Below are 21135 nucleotides of genomic sequence, written 5' to 3'. Positions count from 1 at the left end.
TTTAAAATACAATAATTATTGAAATTATTAATAATAAATGGATGAAGTAATAATCTGAATATAATTCAACAAATAAATTGTGCTGGTGAGTATTAACTTTTTAAAAACATCTATCAACCAATGTTTTAATAAAGCATAAGCGTTTTCAATAGAATAAAAAGGAAAATTAGTGCTGAAGTCAATGAACGCTGACAACTGGCAGCTGAAATACAAGTTGTCTTCATCAGTTCCGGAACAAGGGATGTCCAAAATTTCGCTCTACGTTGGTTCCAGTATTGTTTGACGTTTGCTGACGTCATATTTCTTGACAGATGTAGGTAGTGTTGACTAGTTTTCGTATACGCTACCCAATTAATGTTCATGTCGTCAGGTAAGTTCGGATTTCTAGAATATATGAACATTCAAATAAAATAAACATGGTAACAATATATGAAATGTATATGAAATTGTTAATTAAGGGAAGAAAACTTTTATCTCCAACTTAGTCATGGGCTAACTTTATAGTGATAGACTCACTGTACGCTCTCACTGTTGGGCAGTCTTTTGATGCGGGCGGAACAACCAGAATGGGTGAAGGTAAATCTTAGCGGCTTGATACGCATGCGCTTATTTTACTATAAAACTGATATTTTCTACGACTATTCAAAGTACCCGAAATTTCAAACCTTTAGGTGGAGTAGACAATTACTAGACCATGCATACTCGTACTTCAAATATCAATTGGACTAGTCTTACTGCTTTTGTAATCTTTTTCTCCAAATGTTTTTATTGTATAATCCTTAACGGAGGGGCACTTTTCTGGGGATCTTCCTCCATTATCAAAAGCTGGAAAAGTCGCCAAATATTCTAAACCTGTGCGGATGTGATTCTAAACCCCCTAAAAGAACCTTCTGGCACCTGGAGAGCGTTTTAAAATAATGTAAGAAAGTCTTCGTGAATATTATATCTTCGAATATAACAGAAATAAGTAAGACATACCCTGTTTTTGCAAAGTTTGTCCATAGTCTGATAAAGTCTCGTGAAAGCGTTTCCTCCCAAGGCGAGGGTATCACGTTAAATTCTTCTTTCGTTACACCAGAGTGCAAGAAACCAAATAAAAATGGAATATCCTCACCATGACCTAGTTTCTTAAACCAAGTCATAGGGGCAAAGCCTCCTGTGAAATCAGGTTCCTCGTCGAAATAATACATGTATGTGTTATTTAGATTTGATGATAGCGTTGCGTGCTTATTTAGTGTCCGAAATAGTCCAGCAACAAATGTACCATCTCCCCACATAGAGACAAACTCATCCCTTATGTTATATTCATTGTCCGGATTTGACCATTTTGTATATTCAACAGTTGTAGATGCGCGCACAGATCTTGGTACAGGTTCGCCATATAAAGTGTTTAGAAATATTGGGACTAATTCTTCTTCGAAAAAGGTCCTGTTAGGTAGAAAGTGTTCAGGATCCATAACTCCAAACATAGGTAACACGAAAACGCTTCCCTCCTTTGAAATCACTCCTGTCATCAAATCAATGGCGGCAAAAATATCTTGAGAATCCTTCGGTAAAGTATTGTCTGAGTCAAATGCGTGCTCCTGGTCATAGTTTATAAACTCGCCATCGATGTAAGGTGCGAATGGGGATGGAAAGGTCAGAAGCCCGTATGAAAATTCAGAAACAAACTCTTCAAGTTTTTGCGCGGGCACATCTCTCAAACATGCAATTAATGCTTCATTATTCCTGGTATCACATTTTGCTAGTGAGCCCAAGTGTTGAGCGTTCTGTGGATTATTTTTATTTATGCTCCAGAAAGCCCCGATGCTACCACTTTGCGCAATAGCTCGTTGAAATAGCCCTTTGTTTCCTGGATAAAGAGTCTGAAATATCACACTGGCTGAGCCGGCTGACTCGCCAAATACTGTTATCCTCTCTGTATCTCCCCCAAATACGGCGATATTATCATGCACCCATTTTATAGCCATATGCTGGTCCCACAGACCATAATTTCCAGGGGCATATTCATCGCCAGTAGAAAGGAAACCCCATACTGAAATTCTGTAGTTGAAGGTTACTATTATAACATTACCATAAGTGGCCAAATTATCCGCTACATATATATCAGAAAACCCGTGCATGAAGCTGCCTCCATATATCCACACCATTACGGCAAGCTTTTCGTTTTCGGACTGTCTTTCAGGTGCATATATATTAAGATACAAACAGTCCTCATCGGTGGATACATTTCCCAGTTTATAAATAGTAACTTGATGACAGGCATGACTGTGATTAAATGCATCCAGCGGCTTGTTCAGTGATGATTTCGGAACTGGCTTTTTGAACCTTAACTCTCCTACGGGAGGCTCCGCAAAAGGGATACCGAAATATTTATGAATCTTGAAAGTCTCCCCAAACCAGGTCACATTTTCAACTTTTCCATTTATGGTTCCAATTTTTGTTTCGACAGAGGTGATTTGAAAGGCCGATACGGTAGTTACTGTGCCAAGTAGGAAAAGTACCGACACTCTCTGTGCTGCCATTGTTCTTTTGTAGAACCTGAAGGAGACCGTAGAAATAGTTTTATAAGATATAGATGCATATACAAACAGTGTATGTTAACTGGTTATAAAAATAAACGAGCGTGGAAATATGGGAGATGACCGTCTCAGAAAAGTTCCAGGGAGCTTCAAAAAGTTTCAGGAAACTTTCTCTGCGGGCTGTAATGCAAAGCGATCTGAATGAATATTATATCATAAAATCTTATTGTGTATATACATAATTTGTATTCTGTCGATTGTGTAGCAATTCTACAACTTATATTAATCACTCTCGACACCTCATTCCTAATGGAATCCATCGCCACGAGGGTATGAGAGAAGAGAAATCAGTTTCCCATTTAATGCTGAGCGTCAAGCAAGGGAACTACTGGTACCATTTTTACGTCTTTGGTATGACGCGGTCGGGGACCGAACCTACGACCTCCCGCACTCGAAGCGGATGCTCTACCGCTAGACTATCGATGCGGTTTATCTTATCGTTGAGTGTATAGTTCAAATGTGTTATTTATTCAGTAATTACACACAAGTGTATATAACACGTAAGTAGACTGACTTAAAATAAAACAACAAATGAAATAGTATTATCATGTCTGCTAATCGCCCAATTCCAGTCAATAGTATTTCATGGTTTAACAGAATGATGTACCGCTTTCTTTTTTTTTTTAGATTGATGAATATACACCGATATATAAGTCGTTATTATTTGTTTCACCTTACAGGATACTATTACATCATGCATGACACTGCATTTGTTAGGGTAATTTAATTTATTTAAAGTTGTTTCTTTATATTTCTATATACTTAAATCTATCATATTTAATTTTGAACAAACTCAAGAAAAGCGGTCTCTTTCCATGTTCGATGTATTAGATGGTAATCCGAAAAGACATATTTGTCATACCGACAGTGAATGGAATTGTATTATTTTGGCAGAGTAAGATGCGGTGTCATTCTGTAATAGCTCCCCCAGAAGAAGGTTTTACCGCTGAACCTACCAGTTTTTTTTGAGTTATAAAATAAACTATCAGCTAAATCTTCTGACGGGCAGCCAACCACTAAATTATATATTTTAATTTGTTAGCGTCTGTCACGATTAAAATCAGTTTATTTACATCTAGAACATATGTACAACATTATAGTTTTCCTTTACATGTATCATACATAAAACATGCATTTTTTTTCAACACGTGAAACATAATTACTTACTTTTTATTTGTAAGTGTTATCCTGTAAACTACATCAACTACATCTAGCTGCATAAATATGGCTGACGTTACTTAACGCCTGATGGCGCTAAACACAGTCACGCTACGGTTACTTCCGAGTATATCCTTGTGATTTGAACATCTTTTCCCCACAGTATTTCAGCTATGAACAGAGTTCAGTTTACACGCTAAATATTGTTCTTTTTAGTATTAAGTGACAATTAACAAAAATGGTCACGACAATTGTTCTACAAAATCTTTATAATTATGAAAACTTTAAAATAAGAGTGAGAGGCTTTCGAGAGAGTTTGCTACGTTTGCCTGTCATAACATATTATACCCAATACTGAAGGAGTTTCATTTACTCCCTGTTTGACTTGTTAGTTTGGTTTATAGTTCTGTTATTTCTAGTGTGGTTGAGAGTGGCGTTGGAGAGGAGTTAGAATTACACCGACAAATGTTGGATCATTTCAAGCTTTCGATAGTCAAGGAAATACCGAGGTGCCTATCCAGGAATAATTTCAATCATGGTAGGCCATCTTGCATAGGCCAGCTGGAGGACATCATCACATGAAGAATTCTATATCCCTAGTGAGGTTTCTCACCCACGCCGGTGTAACGGTTCATATAGAACTGGAATACAGACCGACTATTACCAATCGGCTACGTAAATTATAGAAGTTATGCCAATCTGACTAAAGTACTTGATCTTCTAAACGAAGATCTGAGAACGACCCATTCACATACGTCTTCTGTATATTTTGGATTTCCAGTATCGCTATTTTTATTTTAACCAATCAGACGACTTGTTCGAATGCCAAAGAGTAAGAAAAATATGCTGATATTTCAGGGCTCGAACCCGGGAACCCTCGCTTACAAAGCAAGTGACCTACCGACTGAGCTAACCGGCCATCTGACACAATCTGATATAATAATTGTAAATATCAAAAATCAAGGCTACAGGTAGATTTGCAAAATGTTGTAAGCCAAGCTCTGATTGGCTAGCGGAAGGGTTGTCAGAACGAGGCCATGAATAGGTCGTTTTCAGATCCTATGCGTAGCGTAATAGGATATGTACTTTAGTCAGATTGGAAGTTATGCTATACTCAAATTGTTATGTTTCTTAGTAGATCAGCATTTTTCTTTTTATCATAATGGATACATTGTGATAAATTAAGTCAACATATTTTCTATGATAGTGCTGTAATTTTGCTGTTGCTAGGAATGAACTGTGGTTATATAGTTACCATCTAGATATGAAATTTTTTGGGCTGTTTTAGAAATAGCAAACGTTTTCACTTCGCATCACAACGCGCACTTTCAATGGATTATTTTAGAGAAAATATACAATTTTCTCATGGCCACGTACGTATATAAACAACCGCAGCCAATCGAGATTTCCATGAATAATTTCGGAGAAAGTATACGATTTTCTCATCACGACCTACGTATATAAACAACCACAGCCAATCGAGATTTCCAATGAATAATTTCGCAGAAAATATACGATTTTTTTCATGGCGACGTACGTATATAAACAACCGCAATCAATCGAGATTTCCATGAATAATTTCGGAGAAAGTATACGATTTTCTCATGGCGACTTATGTATATAAACAATCGCAGCATATTTTCGGAGAAAATATACAATTTTCTCATGGCAACGTACGTTTATAAACAACCGCAACCAATCGAGATTTCCATGAATAATTTCGGAGAAAGTATACGATTTTCTCATGGCGACTTATGTATATAAACAATCGCAGCATATTTTCGGAGAAAATATACAATTTTCTCATGGCAACGTACGTTTATAAACAACCGCAACCAATCGAGATTTCCATGAATAATTTCGGAGAAAGTATACGGTTTTCTCATCACGACCTACGTATATAAACAACCACAGCCAATCGAGATTTCCATGAATAATTTTGGAGAAAATATATTATTTTCTCGTGGCGACGTATGTATATAAACAATCGCAGCAATTCGAGATTTCCATGAATAATTCTGGAGAAAATCCAAACAAAAAAAAAAAGATTGGAATGAATCGGTGTAATAAATGGTGAACAAATCGGGTGATTTGTTCACGATTTGATCACGATTCAAATGGTATGCAAATGAGCTAATGAATCGGTAATAAATCGTAAACAAATCGTTTAATAAATCGGTAACAAATCAGGACTTTAAATTGTTTTGCTAAATAATGAATCGGTAACAAATCGGGTATGCTGAAGTTGAAATGAAAGGAATTTGAAAATCAGTGGCACTAATAAATCGGCAATAAATCGTGCTAATGAATCGGTAATGAATCGCACTAATAACTCAGCATTATTTTTAAGGGACGAAAGCATGGGTACAAAAAGTTTGAGGACGAATTGTGTGTAAATTCTCTAGAAAGGGTAGCATTAACTATAAAAATGGCAAAATAAATGTTCTAGTAAGTAAAGAACAACATGAAATATAGAGATTCTATTTACAGTATAGCAACTGCAAAATTCAAGAATATGATACATATTGGAACATATGCATCAGATCTAATTTATAAAATTTCTTTAAAGTTGCCATGAAAACATATGACAATCTTGTAATTATTTCCTAAAAAGTTAACAGCTTCAGATATAGTGTAGAGAGTTAATGTATGTACTTAAACATGTCCTTTTACAACTATATTAGACAATCAAACATTTGCACTTACTCCATAACAGTTAAAATTCCAGTTTTTCAGAGGACATGTTGTGTCTCTGTGTATTTCAGTTATCCCGCCAAAATGCATTAAAGATGGCTGACAATATACTCATATTTCCCGCCCAAAAAGTCACAACTTTACTTTTTAATGAATCGGTAATAAATGGTACTGCACAAAATATCTGTTTCTAATGAATGTTAAACAAATCGGTTATCTGCAATGAATGGGGGAGGGACTTTCTCTGCAAAACCCGATTTGCTTCCGATTCATTAAATGGATCGTAAACAAATGGTGTTAATAAATCGGCAAATCCCGATTTGTTCAACATTTATTCACGATTTTGATACCATTTGTTACTGGATTTTTTTGTTTGGGAATATACGATTTTCTTGTGGCGACGTATGTATATAAACAATTGCAGCAATTCGAGATTTCCATGAATAATTTCGGACAAAAATATACGATTTTCTCATGACGACGTACTTATTTAAACAACCGCAGCCAATCGAACGATGTGTATGACTTCCGGAATGCTGCGCCGATGGGTCACACAATTCATGGGGGACTGACAGTTGTCATAAGAGAGAACATACCGAGGGGTGAATGCGAAAGAGTTCTAAGTGCTTCTTTATTATTTTTAAGTGCTTCTTTATTTTATATGCACTTTTTCACATTCACCCCTCAATACACGCCCTCGACAGCAGTTGCTAGAACTAGGTTTTGAATATGTGAAGCTGTGCATTCTGGCAGTTTGTTGTATGTTTGGCAAAAACCTATGTATCTGATTATGACAGGATGTAACATTCATTTGTGCTTCTCGTCGGGTGTTCTTAACAAATCGTCAGCGGCCGGCACTATGTGCATAACGAAAAGGTTTTATTTATTTGTGTGTGTGTGGGGGAGGGGGGGGGGGGGGGGGGGGGGGGGGGGATGAGGGGGGAGAGGTAGAGGTCAATGTCACAACGACACAATTATAGGTGATATGGTAGTGACTTTCCAGATTTTGATGGTGGATGAAGACCTCAGGGCCTCTCCATACATTATCTCATCATGGGCGGGCAAATGGGTAGAACCACCGACCTTCCTTATGCCAGCAGATGGCTTCCTCATATGAAGTAATGAAGAGTGATCCCATTTATCCATATCACCCTCGCTATCCCCGATAATCTAAAACTTTAATTTATTTATTGTATAAAACTTTGAAATTACTAGCAAGCAAACTGATGGCTCGTGCTTAAAAGCGGTTTGCTCAGAAATAAAAATAAACACTATGATATTCTCTTATAGCAGACCGATGTAAAATTTCTGATATAAGGATGTACTATAATTGTATAAAAATAAGCTTAGTATTAACGATGTTTATAAAACAGTAATAATAAATATAACAAACAAAAGATTTATTAAAAACAAAGTCATACGGAATTCGGCAGAATATCGAATCGTTCGATCATTTAATGAAATATAAATTAATTAATAATTATCTAATGAAATATAAATAATTAAAGATTATCTAATGACATATTTTTAATTAATGATTATCTAATGAAATACAGAATACTCCTAAAATGTTCATTTGTGTGGGGTGGAACATACGTATATATGTACATTAGTGCAACGGTAACAGAAATGACTGTGTATCAATTTAAAAAATAAATAAATATAAAAAAAAAACATGTACATCGAATCTTAAAATGAAATAACAAAACAATTTGGATTAATCTTTCTCCTTTATGGTCTTAACATAAGCGAAGCTAAACACAGAAGTACATGTTAATCTTTTTGGATTTCTATGTATTTAATCCTCTTATAACGCCATATTTGTTGACCGTTTACATTCGGTTGAATAAACCCCAGTGTACAAGTAAAGCAAGAAGCCGATTATGTGCTGAAAAACAAAACAGTTATTTCTGAAGGATTCCGCTGTATCCAGGTACGAAAATTGATTTCTATTTCCAGATAATTTAAAAAAAAAACAAAAAAAAAAAACATTTTCTTGCCTATAAATTTCAGAAAACTCTCATTTTCAAAGCAACAGAAAATGTATGTTTACTTTTATTCTACATCAAAGGAGGTCAATTTGAAATTTTATCAGGCAGAAATAAAAGCTTATTGATACATGTTTTTATATAGTTTAATTTCTAATTTACTATGGTCAAAGGAAAATAAATTATTTATTTATCCACTTATCAAGTATTTCAGGTATAAAGAAAAACAATTTGATATAGTATTAACCAATCTCGTATTAATATTTTTTAGTTCGAAAGTATTAACTTCAGACATTTTCCTTTCGTGAGATTTATATCATATATTGCGTGTTTTATTTTAATTTATTGCCACAGACAGTGTTATTCTCATCCAAGCGCGAATATGTGTTCATTTCCTGATAATAAACTATTCATAAACTTCAAAAAGGGTTTTATTATACACCAAGACATTTTAAAATGTTTTTGCTTTTAATTTCTTGAAGAACATTCTCAGTGGTGATAAAAATCGAAAGGAATATAGGGGGTATGTTTGATACAGAAAACGATTTTAGATATACAGACCCACACTGTCCGATCCCCCGATTTCTAGCAGCGGTCGAGTTCTTAAGTGAGTGAAGTGTTTCATGATGAAAATACAACTAAAAAAAACAGAGATGTTTGCATATGATTTTGGGAAACATATTTCAGTGACATTTTGTCAGGAAGAATGAGTTATCCGGGAAATTATAGACATTTTGCATGTCTCTTGAACATGCTAGCAACAGGAAATGATAGGTATGACAAGTATACTTATAGTCTTTTACTTTTTGCATTCTTTGTTCATACTTTCTACATTGATAAACCCCACTATCAACAGGGATAACTCATCTGGATGGTTACTTTTACAGTGATGTCCGCGAAGAATATGTGTAAAGATGATGCATTGTCCTTTCTGAAGAAGATGGGCATGCGTCCAGAGGATCCAGAGCCAGACTTTAATGAATGTCTGATGAAAGTGTTTCGTCAGAAGTTACAACGAAAACGCCAACAGCAAGCATGCAAGGTAAAACATATTCAGAGTCAGTAGAAGTGTATAGACCTCAGATACATGGTTGTGGTTCCGTCGATTCCGGTTCAAGAAATAAGATCAGGAAAGGCAACTGTATCTGACAATGACAATACCAGATTTTTACAGTCATTGTTCATTGTATGGTGCCCATTGGAAAGTATTTTCCTTGTCAAATGACAATAATGATAATTGAAATAAATTTAACATTCTAGAAATAATTTTATTTATTTTGCTGTAGCGGTTTTTGTTTGGCATGGATGGAAGTGCTTGCAGGTTTGTCACATACTGGCCTTACAAAAGTGGAAACCATTACGTACGCATTGAACTAAAGAAAAAAATAGAACTGATGTAATGGGTGACTTAAAGATACTATGGAGTGTCACAGGGTATCCAAGTAAGGAAACAGAGATTTTAATGCTTCATGGTGAAAGCGTCAGATAGTACAAGCTAGTCTGCAATAGTCTGCAAGCCTAAAATAGAGATCCATAATTTATCAAGTCTCTGTCAACATAGTCTACTCAATAGAAACTTTCCTGTACTTTTTTTTTCAGACAGCAGGACAGATTGTAAAGTCAGTTACAGACATTGCGTATTCCTTGAGTACTGAGTGGAAGGAATACACTGATTCATCTCCAAAGAGAGGTGTAATAACAACACCATTGCGAACACTTGCCGAAGACAGCTACGAATGTATGGTGCCATTGAAAAGGCCGATGAGACTGGATGGCTTTCAGGTAAACAGCTAGAGACCAGCAGTCTTCAAACGAAACCATCTGACTAGTTGCTTTATATTGTAAGCGGGGGTTTTGTTTAGCTTATACAGGTTATAAGCCCACATTTTCAAAGTAAATCGGATAAGCAAACTTGCTGACTTTGTCAAAAACGATACCTGGAATTTTCGGATGTTATGCGGGATATGAATGAACTGCTCTGATGGATATTATAATACACTGTTATAATTATTTAAACGTAGAAACAGCAGATTTTTAATATGATTGTGTGTTTTTATATTACCTTTTGTTAGTCACGTTCAAAATTTCATGACTTTTTAATATGAAACTGACCAAAGGCAAGTTTGCAATCTGAGACCGGTTTCAGCAACAAACAATCTAATCTTAGCACAAATTCTGAGACTGGTACCAGTATCAAAATATAAACAGTCTTAGTGCTATTGCTATTCAAATTTAGTTTTAACAGATTTGCCGTCTTACGCTGATCTTTAATTTCTATGTCATACTTGGTGATTTCAGGTATTTCAACGAGGTATTGATGAGATGCCATTACACCGCTGCTTGATACAGGTGAACCCAGCTTTGTCGAAGGAGGAAGCCCATCTTGTACAACGAGAATGGGAAACATACATTGATAGCGACGGATACCTTAGACCTAAAGTGATATTGGAGTGGTTTAATCGAGGTATGAATGAATAAAGTAAAACAATAATAGACATCAAACTCAACTTGTAGTTCCCTTAAAGTAATCTCCGCAAGGCGAATCTCTAGCACTGATATAAACAGGTACAATCTATCAGTCAAACACATTTTCTTGTAAATATATATATGTATATAAAGCATATCTAAAAAGCATTATATAAGCTAAGTGCCTTTGCAGAACGTAGAGCAAAAACCGCAATTAAATGCAACGCAAAACAGGACAAAAATCAAAAGGTCTAGTCCTGTGGGACTTTGCTATCACGGGGTCCGCCGCCTTTCCAGTGGTTTGTCAAAGACAAAAGCTAATGACGTAAAATTGTAATAGTGCTGTGTACTAGATTTGCGTTATGTCTTAAAACAGCTTGATTAACATCTCATTTAGTGGAGTTCGTGAAGACCATTTGATCCCAAAAGTCATGCTTACAAAAATCATGTTGTAAACTCCTAACATAAAATCATAATATTTCAGGTTTACATAAAGCTTGCCAGGTACTGCTAACGGAGAATCATAATGTGGACAAGCTAGGATGTTATGTTGGTGATGACGGTACAGCTACCATCCATGCCACCGTTACACACTTCGACGGAGACGAGTTAGCAATCACTGTTTTCAGGTTAGGTCATACACTTTTGATTTACTGTGAGCAATGCTCAATAGTGTTTGTATAATGTTTTCTGTCACTCCTCCAGACTTTGAATATAATGCATTGCTTTTTAACGCGTGACTTACTATAATATTATGAACAGAAGATGAAACAGTCATGAAATAGTGAAATGAATTATAAACCATACTTTAACCTATCCATATCATAGCAGCAGATTTCATAGGTACACACCTAGAGGATGTGTGCATTGTTATAATAATACTTGTGTTTGAGAATATCACTATTGTGCCGGAATTATACTACTTGAATCGAAAACGACATAGCCAAGGCGGAGACTGTACTTGATTCGAAAACAACGTAGCCAAGGCGGAGACTGTACTTGATTCGAAAACAACATAGCCAAAGCGGAGACTGTACTTGATTCGAAAACAACATAGCCAAGACGGAGACTGTACTTGATTCGAAAACAACATACCAAAAGCGGAGACTGTACTTGAATTGAAACTTTCGCGGTCAAATGACATTTTCTTTTACATCATTTCAATTATTGCCTAATATCTTGTTTTTATGTATATCAGTATTCACCGCAATTACTTCCATCGTATTTTTTTCGGATTAATGTTTTTAAACTAGTGCTCCTTTGTACAGTGCCTTTGAACGTGCTAATCATGAAAAGGGCGCTATATCTCTTCAGCATTGTTTATGATTCATTCATCTGCGTTCGATTATATATTTCATTTGTACAGAGTCTCTTAGTTAAGAAACATAATATAATAGGGTTATTATGTCAGTAGCCTGACATGGGATGCTGTCTTCGGCTGGAGTGTATTTTGCTAGATCGGATTTCACGAGGTGCGCGAGCGCCGAGTTTGATCTGTCCTTGCAAAATCCACTCGAGCCTAATACAAAATCTAGCATCGTAAACTCAATTTCCTAACGCGTTTTTAAATAGCTTTAAGGTAGTTTTTATTTTTTATAGGAAGCTTTATAATATGAGGCCAAAACGTTCACCAATAGCGCGCTCTCGTTTGTCCACGTTTTCTTGCCCAAAAGCGGCAAAAAAAAAAATAAAAGAAACAAGAATTTCAAGAAAGAATTTATGTTTCTACATGTTTTAAATTCACATCACGATAAAGATTAATTTCTTATGCATACGTCCTTCTTTAATTTTTATACGGACATACTTTTAAAAACAAAGGAATATGCTAATACTGTAAAAGTAATATAAATTGTTGTCAATTGTGCATTATCTCAATTCCTTTTTGATCATTTTCAGTGTAAATATATACCCTGTGTTTGCACTCGACCATCTTCCCTCAAGTTTGAAGCTGAGTGCCCCGTTGCCATGTTACGGGGACTACATCCAAGGTCAGAAAGAATTTAGAAACCTCGTTCTGAAAGATTTGGAGGAAGGAAAACAAATAGCTTTCCTGGATCCTAAAGTAAGCTATTCACAATGAACAAAAATGATAAATCTACTTTAAAAAAACAACAAGATATTATAATATAAAAAATTACCGTGACGTTGAATTAGGTGCCTTGTTGAATGTATGTGATTTCCTTAAATGATTGTTTTCTCATTTTGTATTTCTATGACAGAGAAGTTTAAAGGATAGTAAATCACTAGATGAAAATCGTAAAATAATTATAGAGCAGTCTGAAGACGAGTGAAATGTTGATGTAGATAATTAGATAAAAATGATTCTAATTTGAAGGCAAGGAAAATGGTAGCCATAAACTGTTAGTAAACAAGTTATAGTAAACGCTATTGGAAAATTTCAAGGAAGGGTATAGTGATAATCGTGATTCATGAGATAAGTCTGAATGATTTTGGTTCGCTGTTTGTGTTTTTGAAACTTTAAAGGAAATTTTCATAAGGCTCAATTTTGTCTTTTTTCAGTCAGAAGCCGGACATAGCCCTGTGAAGAAATGTTTGCCCAAAGAAGGCCGAACGTGGAAGCTGAATATCAGTTTAACTGAGTATCATGTTTACAGTTTGATCGAAAAATATTGTAGAGGTCTGAAGTTTCGGCATGTACTCGTTCTGATGAGTATACTTCGTGAGGAGCACCTAGACGAATTAGGTGTACTGAATAACGAAATTCTCGTCAATACACTTTTCAGTGTCTCTCAAAAGCATATTGATAAGATAAGAGACAAAACAACCTGGATATTTAAGGTTATGCATACTTTAATAGAGTGTCTAGATCAGGGATTCTTGCCTTCATTTTACGTCCCCCGACAAAATTTGCTCTCTACTTATGGTATATCAAAGGAGAAACAAAAGATTGCTTGCGAAACTTTGAAAGGTATTCTGTCATCAATAAAAAGCAGTTCTAGAAATTTGTATAAACAAACAGGTTATGTAGATCCATTTACAATGTCTCTTCGTCAGACAAAGTCACACAATGACACTGCCGATGGCCAAGCTGATTCCGATGCAGAAAATCAGGCAATAAGCAAATTCAAAGCAGCGGGTGAAAAGGTTCTTCTGCAAGCTAAGAGTGAGGGAGACCAAGGTCATAGGACAGAATATGATGATGAAGGACATATAGAAGAAACGGACTGTATTGGCGATTTGCCTAGGAACGCCGATTTGCCAAGGAGCGCTGGTATTGCTAACAGAGAACATTTAGAAGAAGAAAGTGTCATCAGCCAACTAAGCAAAAGGGGCGAAAGAAGTGACATTTATTGAAAAAGATGATTATCATACTATTTATATACGAATGTTGTTGATATTTTATATTTCACTTGAAGGATGTCGTCAAATCTTAAGTTAAAGGACGTGGCCTGAATGCTATGTTTTCGTTTTTCTACAAAGTTAGAAATAAAACATTTTATCTGTATAATTTGGCATACATATTCTTTTGTCCTTCAGTAATATCAATAGGTTTGAACTCTGCATGCAAGGAAAAAGTCAGTGCTACCGAAATAGTTCACTTTCAGCACTTTGAGTTCTGGTGTGAGCTTAAAACAACAACAACAAAACAAACTCAGATGCAAAATTGCATATGTTGAATAGGGATGTGTGAAACTTAAATTTTCTCAGGCGGCAGGACAGTCAAAAGCAATCTACAAATGTATATTTTCCTCCTCCCCCACTCCCCCTTCCGCAAAGTTATAAAGTGGTGGCATTTTAAGCCAGACCTTATTACTGTTAAAGTCGCTTATTTCCTGCTTAAAATACGACTGTTTACACTCAATTGGTCTTGATTCGCAAATGTCTATAAGTCTGCCCTACACATCAAATGAGCTTATATTTAAGAACATGTTTGTATAGAAAGTAATTCTTATACATGTATGAACATTTTACTATTGACATTGCTAGTACGCTAGTTTCTGTAAATTGTTATTAACTAACACTTACTCTAGGAGAGGGGAAGGGAGAAGACGAGAGGAGAGGATTGTTTTCTTTTTGGACCGTTTCCTTCAATTTGACTGGCTACCAGAATTTTTTTACAAGTGTGTAAAACAAATTTATTCGGATAACTTTTGTGCTGCTCCCGATGTTAGCCTACTTTTTTCACTTTTTATTTATACTGCCAGTACAGAGTTTTGAAATAATTTGACTTGACTTGAAAACAATGACTATAAAAAGAAACAAAAGTAATAAATGTCATATTTTTTTTTGTTTTACACATTCGGATATGTGTACGAGGTTTCGGGTTTTACAAGTGTGCAAAACAAAAAAGTTTGACATTCATTCCTTCAGTGAGTTCAAATAGTTTGGGTCATTATGATTCGTGGCGAGATCCTCCAGTGAGTCACATATGGGTGTAAATCTGTCGATGTTGAGTACCTCAGCCAGGGTGCCTTTGTGAACCATTGTGGAGAGAGGTTTCTTTGTACTGTTCCTTGTATTCTGAAATATTGTTAACATAATTATGATTAGACTTATTCTCAAATTTATTTTAGTCAATTCATCCGATCGTTGGTAATGTAGTGTGTGTCCTGTGTAAGTCTAACATGTTTCATTGTCTGGAAATCAGTCGTAATAGGACTCTACACGACGCTATCCAGACACCACTCCGTGCATAGTTCCTGCATGAATCTGGCTGCTGATTACTTCACGAGACACTGAGTCTGCGACTACACATTCAACCACGAACACGTGAATTTGCATTATGCATGTCATTTGTCGTATATGCATGTCATTTGTCATATATGCATGTCATTTGTCGTATTTAATATGTTGAAATGTATATGTTTTTAACCGTGAAATTAATTAATTTATGTATACATATCACTTACATACCCTGTTTAAATTTATGTATACATATCACTTACATACCCTGTTTAAAATAGGCGAATACTGCGACCATTAGTTAATTTTTGTAGAATACTGATAGAGTGCTCCTTCAAGATTATTTTCAGATTTACAGTCAGGTGAAAAGACATTGCCTATCCAGGTTTTTTTTTTAAATGATAATCCATGCAAGCACGCAAAACTAAAATCTATTTCCCAATTTCAAGACATTAGGCCTTTCGGACATTTTTGAAAATTAAAGACGACGTGTTTACATTGGCGTTTTTAAACAATTGGAAGTAACCTGGTAGATCATTAGTAACTTTAAAATGTATACTTGTAGCAAAAATGATGCGCACTAGATATCTACTTGGGAAATAAATTTTAGTTTTGCGTGCTTTGTTGGCAAATAAAATACGGTTTTAGATGCGTAGTAATCTAATAACGAAGGCAGAAGGTCTGAGAAATTAATTATGAGCATCTGAACGAAAACAAACAACATGTTTTATTTGTCAACAAAGCACGCAAAACTCAAATCTATTTCCATTCTGACACGTTGAGGGGATACTAATCTGGAATCCTTTTTAAGCGTAAATGGAGGAAGTAAACCGGAATAGCCAAAAGTAGGTCATTTTGCGAAACGTGTTTTAATCGACAAGTAAATACACGGTAAAATCCTTCTTTGTTTATATCAAAGAAAATCTTAAAAGTGTTAGAATTCAATATGAAGTAAGAATGATTGCGTAAAAAAACCATCTCTTCCTTAAAATTTGCTTGGGACTGTAACCCAATAAATAAAGGTCTCTAAATTATCCAATTTTATTGTTTGCCTGCCAGATTTTCACTACGCAGCTGCATATTTGCGTAAAGGCGGTTACTCGCCTGCATGTACATCTAAATACAAGTTCTACGTTTGTATGTAACACAAAAATGAAATCATACCCAAGTTTAAAATCGTTATCGTTTCAGATATGACACTGACATACTAATATGTCGACAAATTAGATATGATATGCATGACAATATTGTATTGTTTCAATTGATATTAAAGGTAGTTAATCATATTTGAGCAACATCTTATGTGATTTTTTCACTTTTGGTATATTCTGTTGGAGACAGATTTAAGGAAAAGAAAACACCATATTAATTCTTTTTATTTCATATAATTTTTAGTTACATTTTTTGGATTAAATAGACATTAGGATATTTCAACAATCTGTACCTAAAGACAAGTTTTAAAACTGCGTTTAGCTTCTGAATTCATTTTTATTCAAATCTATCTTGCCAGACGGGCACTTCTAATGAATTTCAGCTAAATGTTATTGTTGTTTGTTTTTTTTTGTAAATTATAGTCTTTCACAAATATAATAACTGATTCAGTGCCAAATGAACACAAATAATTGTAAATCCTAAAGTTTTGAAAAAAATATCCATTACTTGGCCGAAACCCCTTTAAAAACGCACAATCAAGTTTCGGCCAAGTAATGGATTTTTTTTTCAAAACTTTAGGATTTACAATTATTTGTGTTCATTTGGCACTGGATGCAGCTTAATTTTCATTGCAAGTATTTTTCAAATCGCGGTTAACCTACCATTACAGATGTGTTATGTTATGATCAGTAAAAATTCATAAACATACTTTGCATAGAAAATGATATAAATATCAGCCTAATATGAATCAGTTATTATATTTGCATTTATTTTCTGCGATGACCTCTGTCTGTTTTGAAAAGCCATCGAAATGAACTAGTTTTGATTTGATATGACATATCAGCTGTTAACAAGATAAATGTGATTCATTTTATCAGTTGTGGTCTAGAAATATTAATTAATCCGATAATTCGTAATAGGAATAAATACGTCATCCCTTATTTCGCTCCTCAAACAATGACGAAAGGTTTAATTGCTTGTTCCTATTTATAATCGGGTAATGACTCGTATATAGGTTTTACCTGTGTTATTTTTAATATAAATGAAGAGAACGTAAACAGGTATGATCTAATATTTATATTTGTCGACAGAAAACATGACTTTAGAACATATAAAAAAAACAAAATGCAACAAATTGTCATTAAGATTGTCTGAACTCAACATACGGAGAATATTATCACTGTTCAATACACTTTTAGAAAATGGATAATCAAAGCAATGTCGTAAGTAAACAGTAAACTATTTATGCTGCGACATAATCGTAACGTATCTTTATAGCGGTCATTTTTGTAAAACATTTATTAATAGTCATCACTTTCTTTTTTTATCAAATAAGACGGTTTAAAAGCAAGGATCAAAGTCCACCAGAAAAAATACAGCACTCGACATAGAAATCAGGTTCTGTGTTAAAGTACACACATACACACCTACTGAGCACATGCACACATGTATATGTAACAAACAAATGTACAATAAAACACAGAAGTAGCAAGCTGGAACAAACATACATGAAGTAGGAACCCACCGGGGCATAACCTTTCAATAGCGCTTTTAAATCAGTTTGATGCACTATACAGTCAAACTTCCTCAGGAGACCACGTCTATTAAGAGACCACTTGCATTAAGACAGCACTATTTCAGTTAATGGTTGTGTTGTTAAAGAACAAATTATGTTGTATATTAAGAGCCCATTCGAGTCAAGAGACTGCTTTTAGTCCTTCCCTTGTATGGTCGTCTCTTAATGCAAGTTGTTCTGTTTATGTGTAGTCTTCTCGGCCTAAATTTTTTTTTCACAAAATGGAAAGTAAAAAAGTTTACGAAGAGACATAAACGGTTTAACAGGTCTGATTTAAAGATGTTCTCTCGTTTAAGTAACATTTTGATAGATTAGTAGTTTTCATTTATTCAGTTACAGCCTTGTTTAATAAATTTGACTTTATACATACAGTACGGTGCCTATAATGTTTTATCTGATATATCAAAATCATCTTTTTACACTTTGGATATTTCAGTTTGTTTGAACATAATCGTCCAGTTCACCATTCCATTCTACAGCAACTGGGCTACTTAAAGAATCTGCTATGCTGCTAAATCTTCTTTTTTTCTAATTATTTCAAAAGCTCCCTTTTAAGCATAAAACGCAACCGTTCACCATAATATCAGACACGGTTTCACTGAGTCTGTTCATGAGAGTTAACGTAAAATGCAACACCTATAACAAACCTTAGTACCGGCTTAAGCGGAATTTTATTATTGTAAAAATGAATGAATTACGTGTTCCATGATTGCAAAAGGATCAGAAAATATAACAACACTGAGTGCAAGTACGGAGAGATTTTGTAAGCCGCCATTCGGCACTTTAAGTCTGTTGCTGTGATAGTTAATAAAATATGTGAAAAGATAGTATCAGAAATTATGAGTTCCGAAGTGGAGTTGGACCAAAGGGGGGAAATAAGAAACTTTCAAACTTCTATCAGTTCTGTCAGTTTGCTAAACGTTTGCAAAAATATCCGTTAGTCCTTGTCATAAGATATATGTTCAATATTATAAGAACATCTTTTAGCAAATATGTTTTTATTAGATCAAAACTTATGCTTGAAATGTTGGTTGTTTTGGTTCACGTTACGAATCTTGCTGGCCACTTACATTATTAAAATGCTCCAAGACTTAAATAATTGTACATGTTCATTCGCAAAGTTACAAAAGACATGTCGAAAACTTTTATAATATAGCGTTTGATCATGCAAAACGTAAATCGTTTAATTGTTATATTGCAGAGAAGGTCCAAAGTACACGAGAGAGACTCAAAACCGATTTCTGTAAGGGATGATACATGCTATCAGAGGAATGCTAAAGAAGAACCGGTGACAAGAGTAAAGAGAAGAAACCACAAACACATGTATTCCTACAAATTTGGACGCTTCAAGGCACACTAACAAGTTCACATTAAGTGAATATTGTCATAACATACAATGTAGGCGTGTTTGGACAGTTCAAAGTTATAAAACGAAGAAAAGGGTATAGATGATACAGTATTGTCTATTATAGCCTCTGAAGTTCTTAAAGTGGTTAAACAAGTTGACTTTCTTACGCTGCATCACAACATGGGCAACGTCTAGTAAATGGAAACTACAGAGGATATGATATATTTGACACAGACAGCTGATCATACGCAGTTTCATATTCTAAAATATTTACAAAGTCAATATCCTTACATTCTTCTTATTAATACAGGCGCTATTAAATAGGACTGTACATATGTTTTCAATGAAAACGTTCTGCTTCCCTTCTAGTGAAAAAAAATCCAAGAAATCAAAAAAAAAAACAAAAAAAAAAATAAAAAAATAAATAAATAAATAAAAAAATAAACACAATAAAATTTTACAAATGTAGAAAATATCAATGTATGTTAATAATTTATTTAGTATATTTAATTGTGTGCAGTAAAATCGTATTTAAACTTTTTAACAAAACTAAAGTTTTGTCAGCGTCATAAACTATTGAGTTGTCATCATTACATAAATTTCTATTCTGAATACACAACATTAATATATAAGTATATAAAATTATTTTTGAGAGGCATTAATACAGAATTTTTGAATTCATTCCTTGTGGAGACACAAAAATTCTGTATTAATGCCTCTCAAAAATATCTGTTATATACGTTTATATTAATCTTGTGTATATTTCATAATCAGTTTTTACTGGTGCCTTCCCTAAACCATTGCACTTATACTACATTTTTCACCAGTATTTATGTATCATACTATGATCCTGTTTATGATTTTTCCGCTAAACTCTTTGTTAAATTTTGACTTCGTCGTCATTGACGTCGTTTGACGTTGACGTCACTTCCTATGTTATGTTTGTTTTGAACCCTGAAGAAGACTAATGTAGCCAAAACGTTGATGAAATATAAAATAAAGTGACTTGTTAAAAAGAGTTTTTGTAGTTTTGACTACTTTTAATACCTATATAAATTCTGAATGCATGAACTATGTATATGTATATAGAATTTAACATGTACTGAAAGTTTCCCGTCATATATTGTGTAAACTAAGATTTTTTAAAATCTTCCAATTCCTTAGTTTACATGTGTTACTTGCTGATTACATGCTGTCTAAATAATGAACTACTTCTGTTTACTGTCAGTGTTTCCTATCTTCCTCATGCATAGGGTTTGTTTAGATTGTATTTGTTTTGAAGTCACCGACATAGGCCACATGTCGACTACCTAGCTAGTAATCGAAGGGGAAGATCACTGTCCCTTCGAACGTTATTTCATGGAAAGGTGGTAACTCTAGGACAATCTCAAATAGCAAGTCCCGTTAACAAACTTTTCTACTATTCATTTAAAATTATGTTGTTGTATGAGGATGTTGTCCATTGCAGTACTTTTAACGGAAAGACTGATTTATAACCGAGTCTGCTGTTATTTTGCTAGGTTTCGT

The 21135-nt window shown here is 34.5% G+C and overlaps 1 protein-coding gene and 1 long non-coding RNA gene across 2 annotated transcripts; one reads left to right on the top strand and one right to left on the bottom strand.

Annotated features, from left to right (window-relative positions):
• On the bottom strand, positions 1-3846 carry LOC123554524 (cholinesterase 1-like). Its single transcript, XM_053524987.1, has 3 exons — positions 3750-3846; positions 979-2541; positions 1-384 (listed from the first exon to the last, which is right to left on the bottom strand). The coding sequence occupies exons 1-3, from the start codon at positions 3800-3802 to the stop codon at positions 126-128; spliced, it is 1875 nt and encodes a 624-aa protein (XP_053380962.1). The 5' UTR covers positions 3803-3846; the 3' UTR covers positions 1-125.
• A 13896-nt stretch (positions 3847-17742) lies between these two features.
• Positions 17743-20629, top strand: LOC128549022 (uncharacterized). The gene is made up of 2 exons (XR_008367423.1): positions 17743-17907; positions 19462-20629. It is a non-coding gene; the product is annotated as an uncharacterized LOC128549022 (long non-coding RNA).
• The last annotated feature ends 506 nt before the right edge of the window (positions 20630-21135 follow it).

The sequence above is a fragment of the Mercenaria mercenaria genome, chromosome 15 (genome assembly GCF_021730395.1).
Source record: "Mercenaria mercenaria strain notata chromosome 15, MADL_Memer_1, whole genome shotgun sequence".
In the NCBI taxonomy this organism is placed as follows: Eukaryota; Metazoa; Mollusca; class Bivalvia; order Venerida; family Veneridae; genus Mercenaria; species Mercenaria mercenaria.
This window is presented reverse-complemented; position numbering and strand designations above follow the sequence as displayed.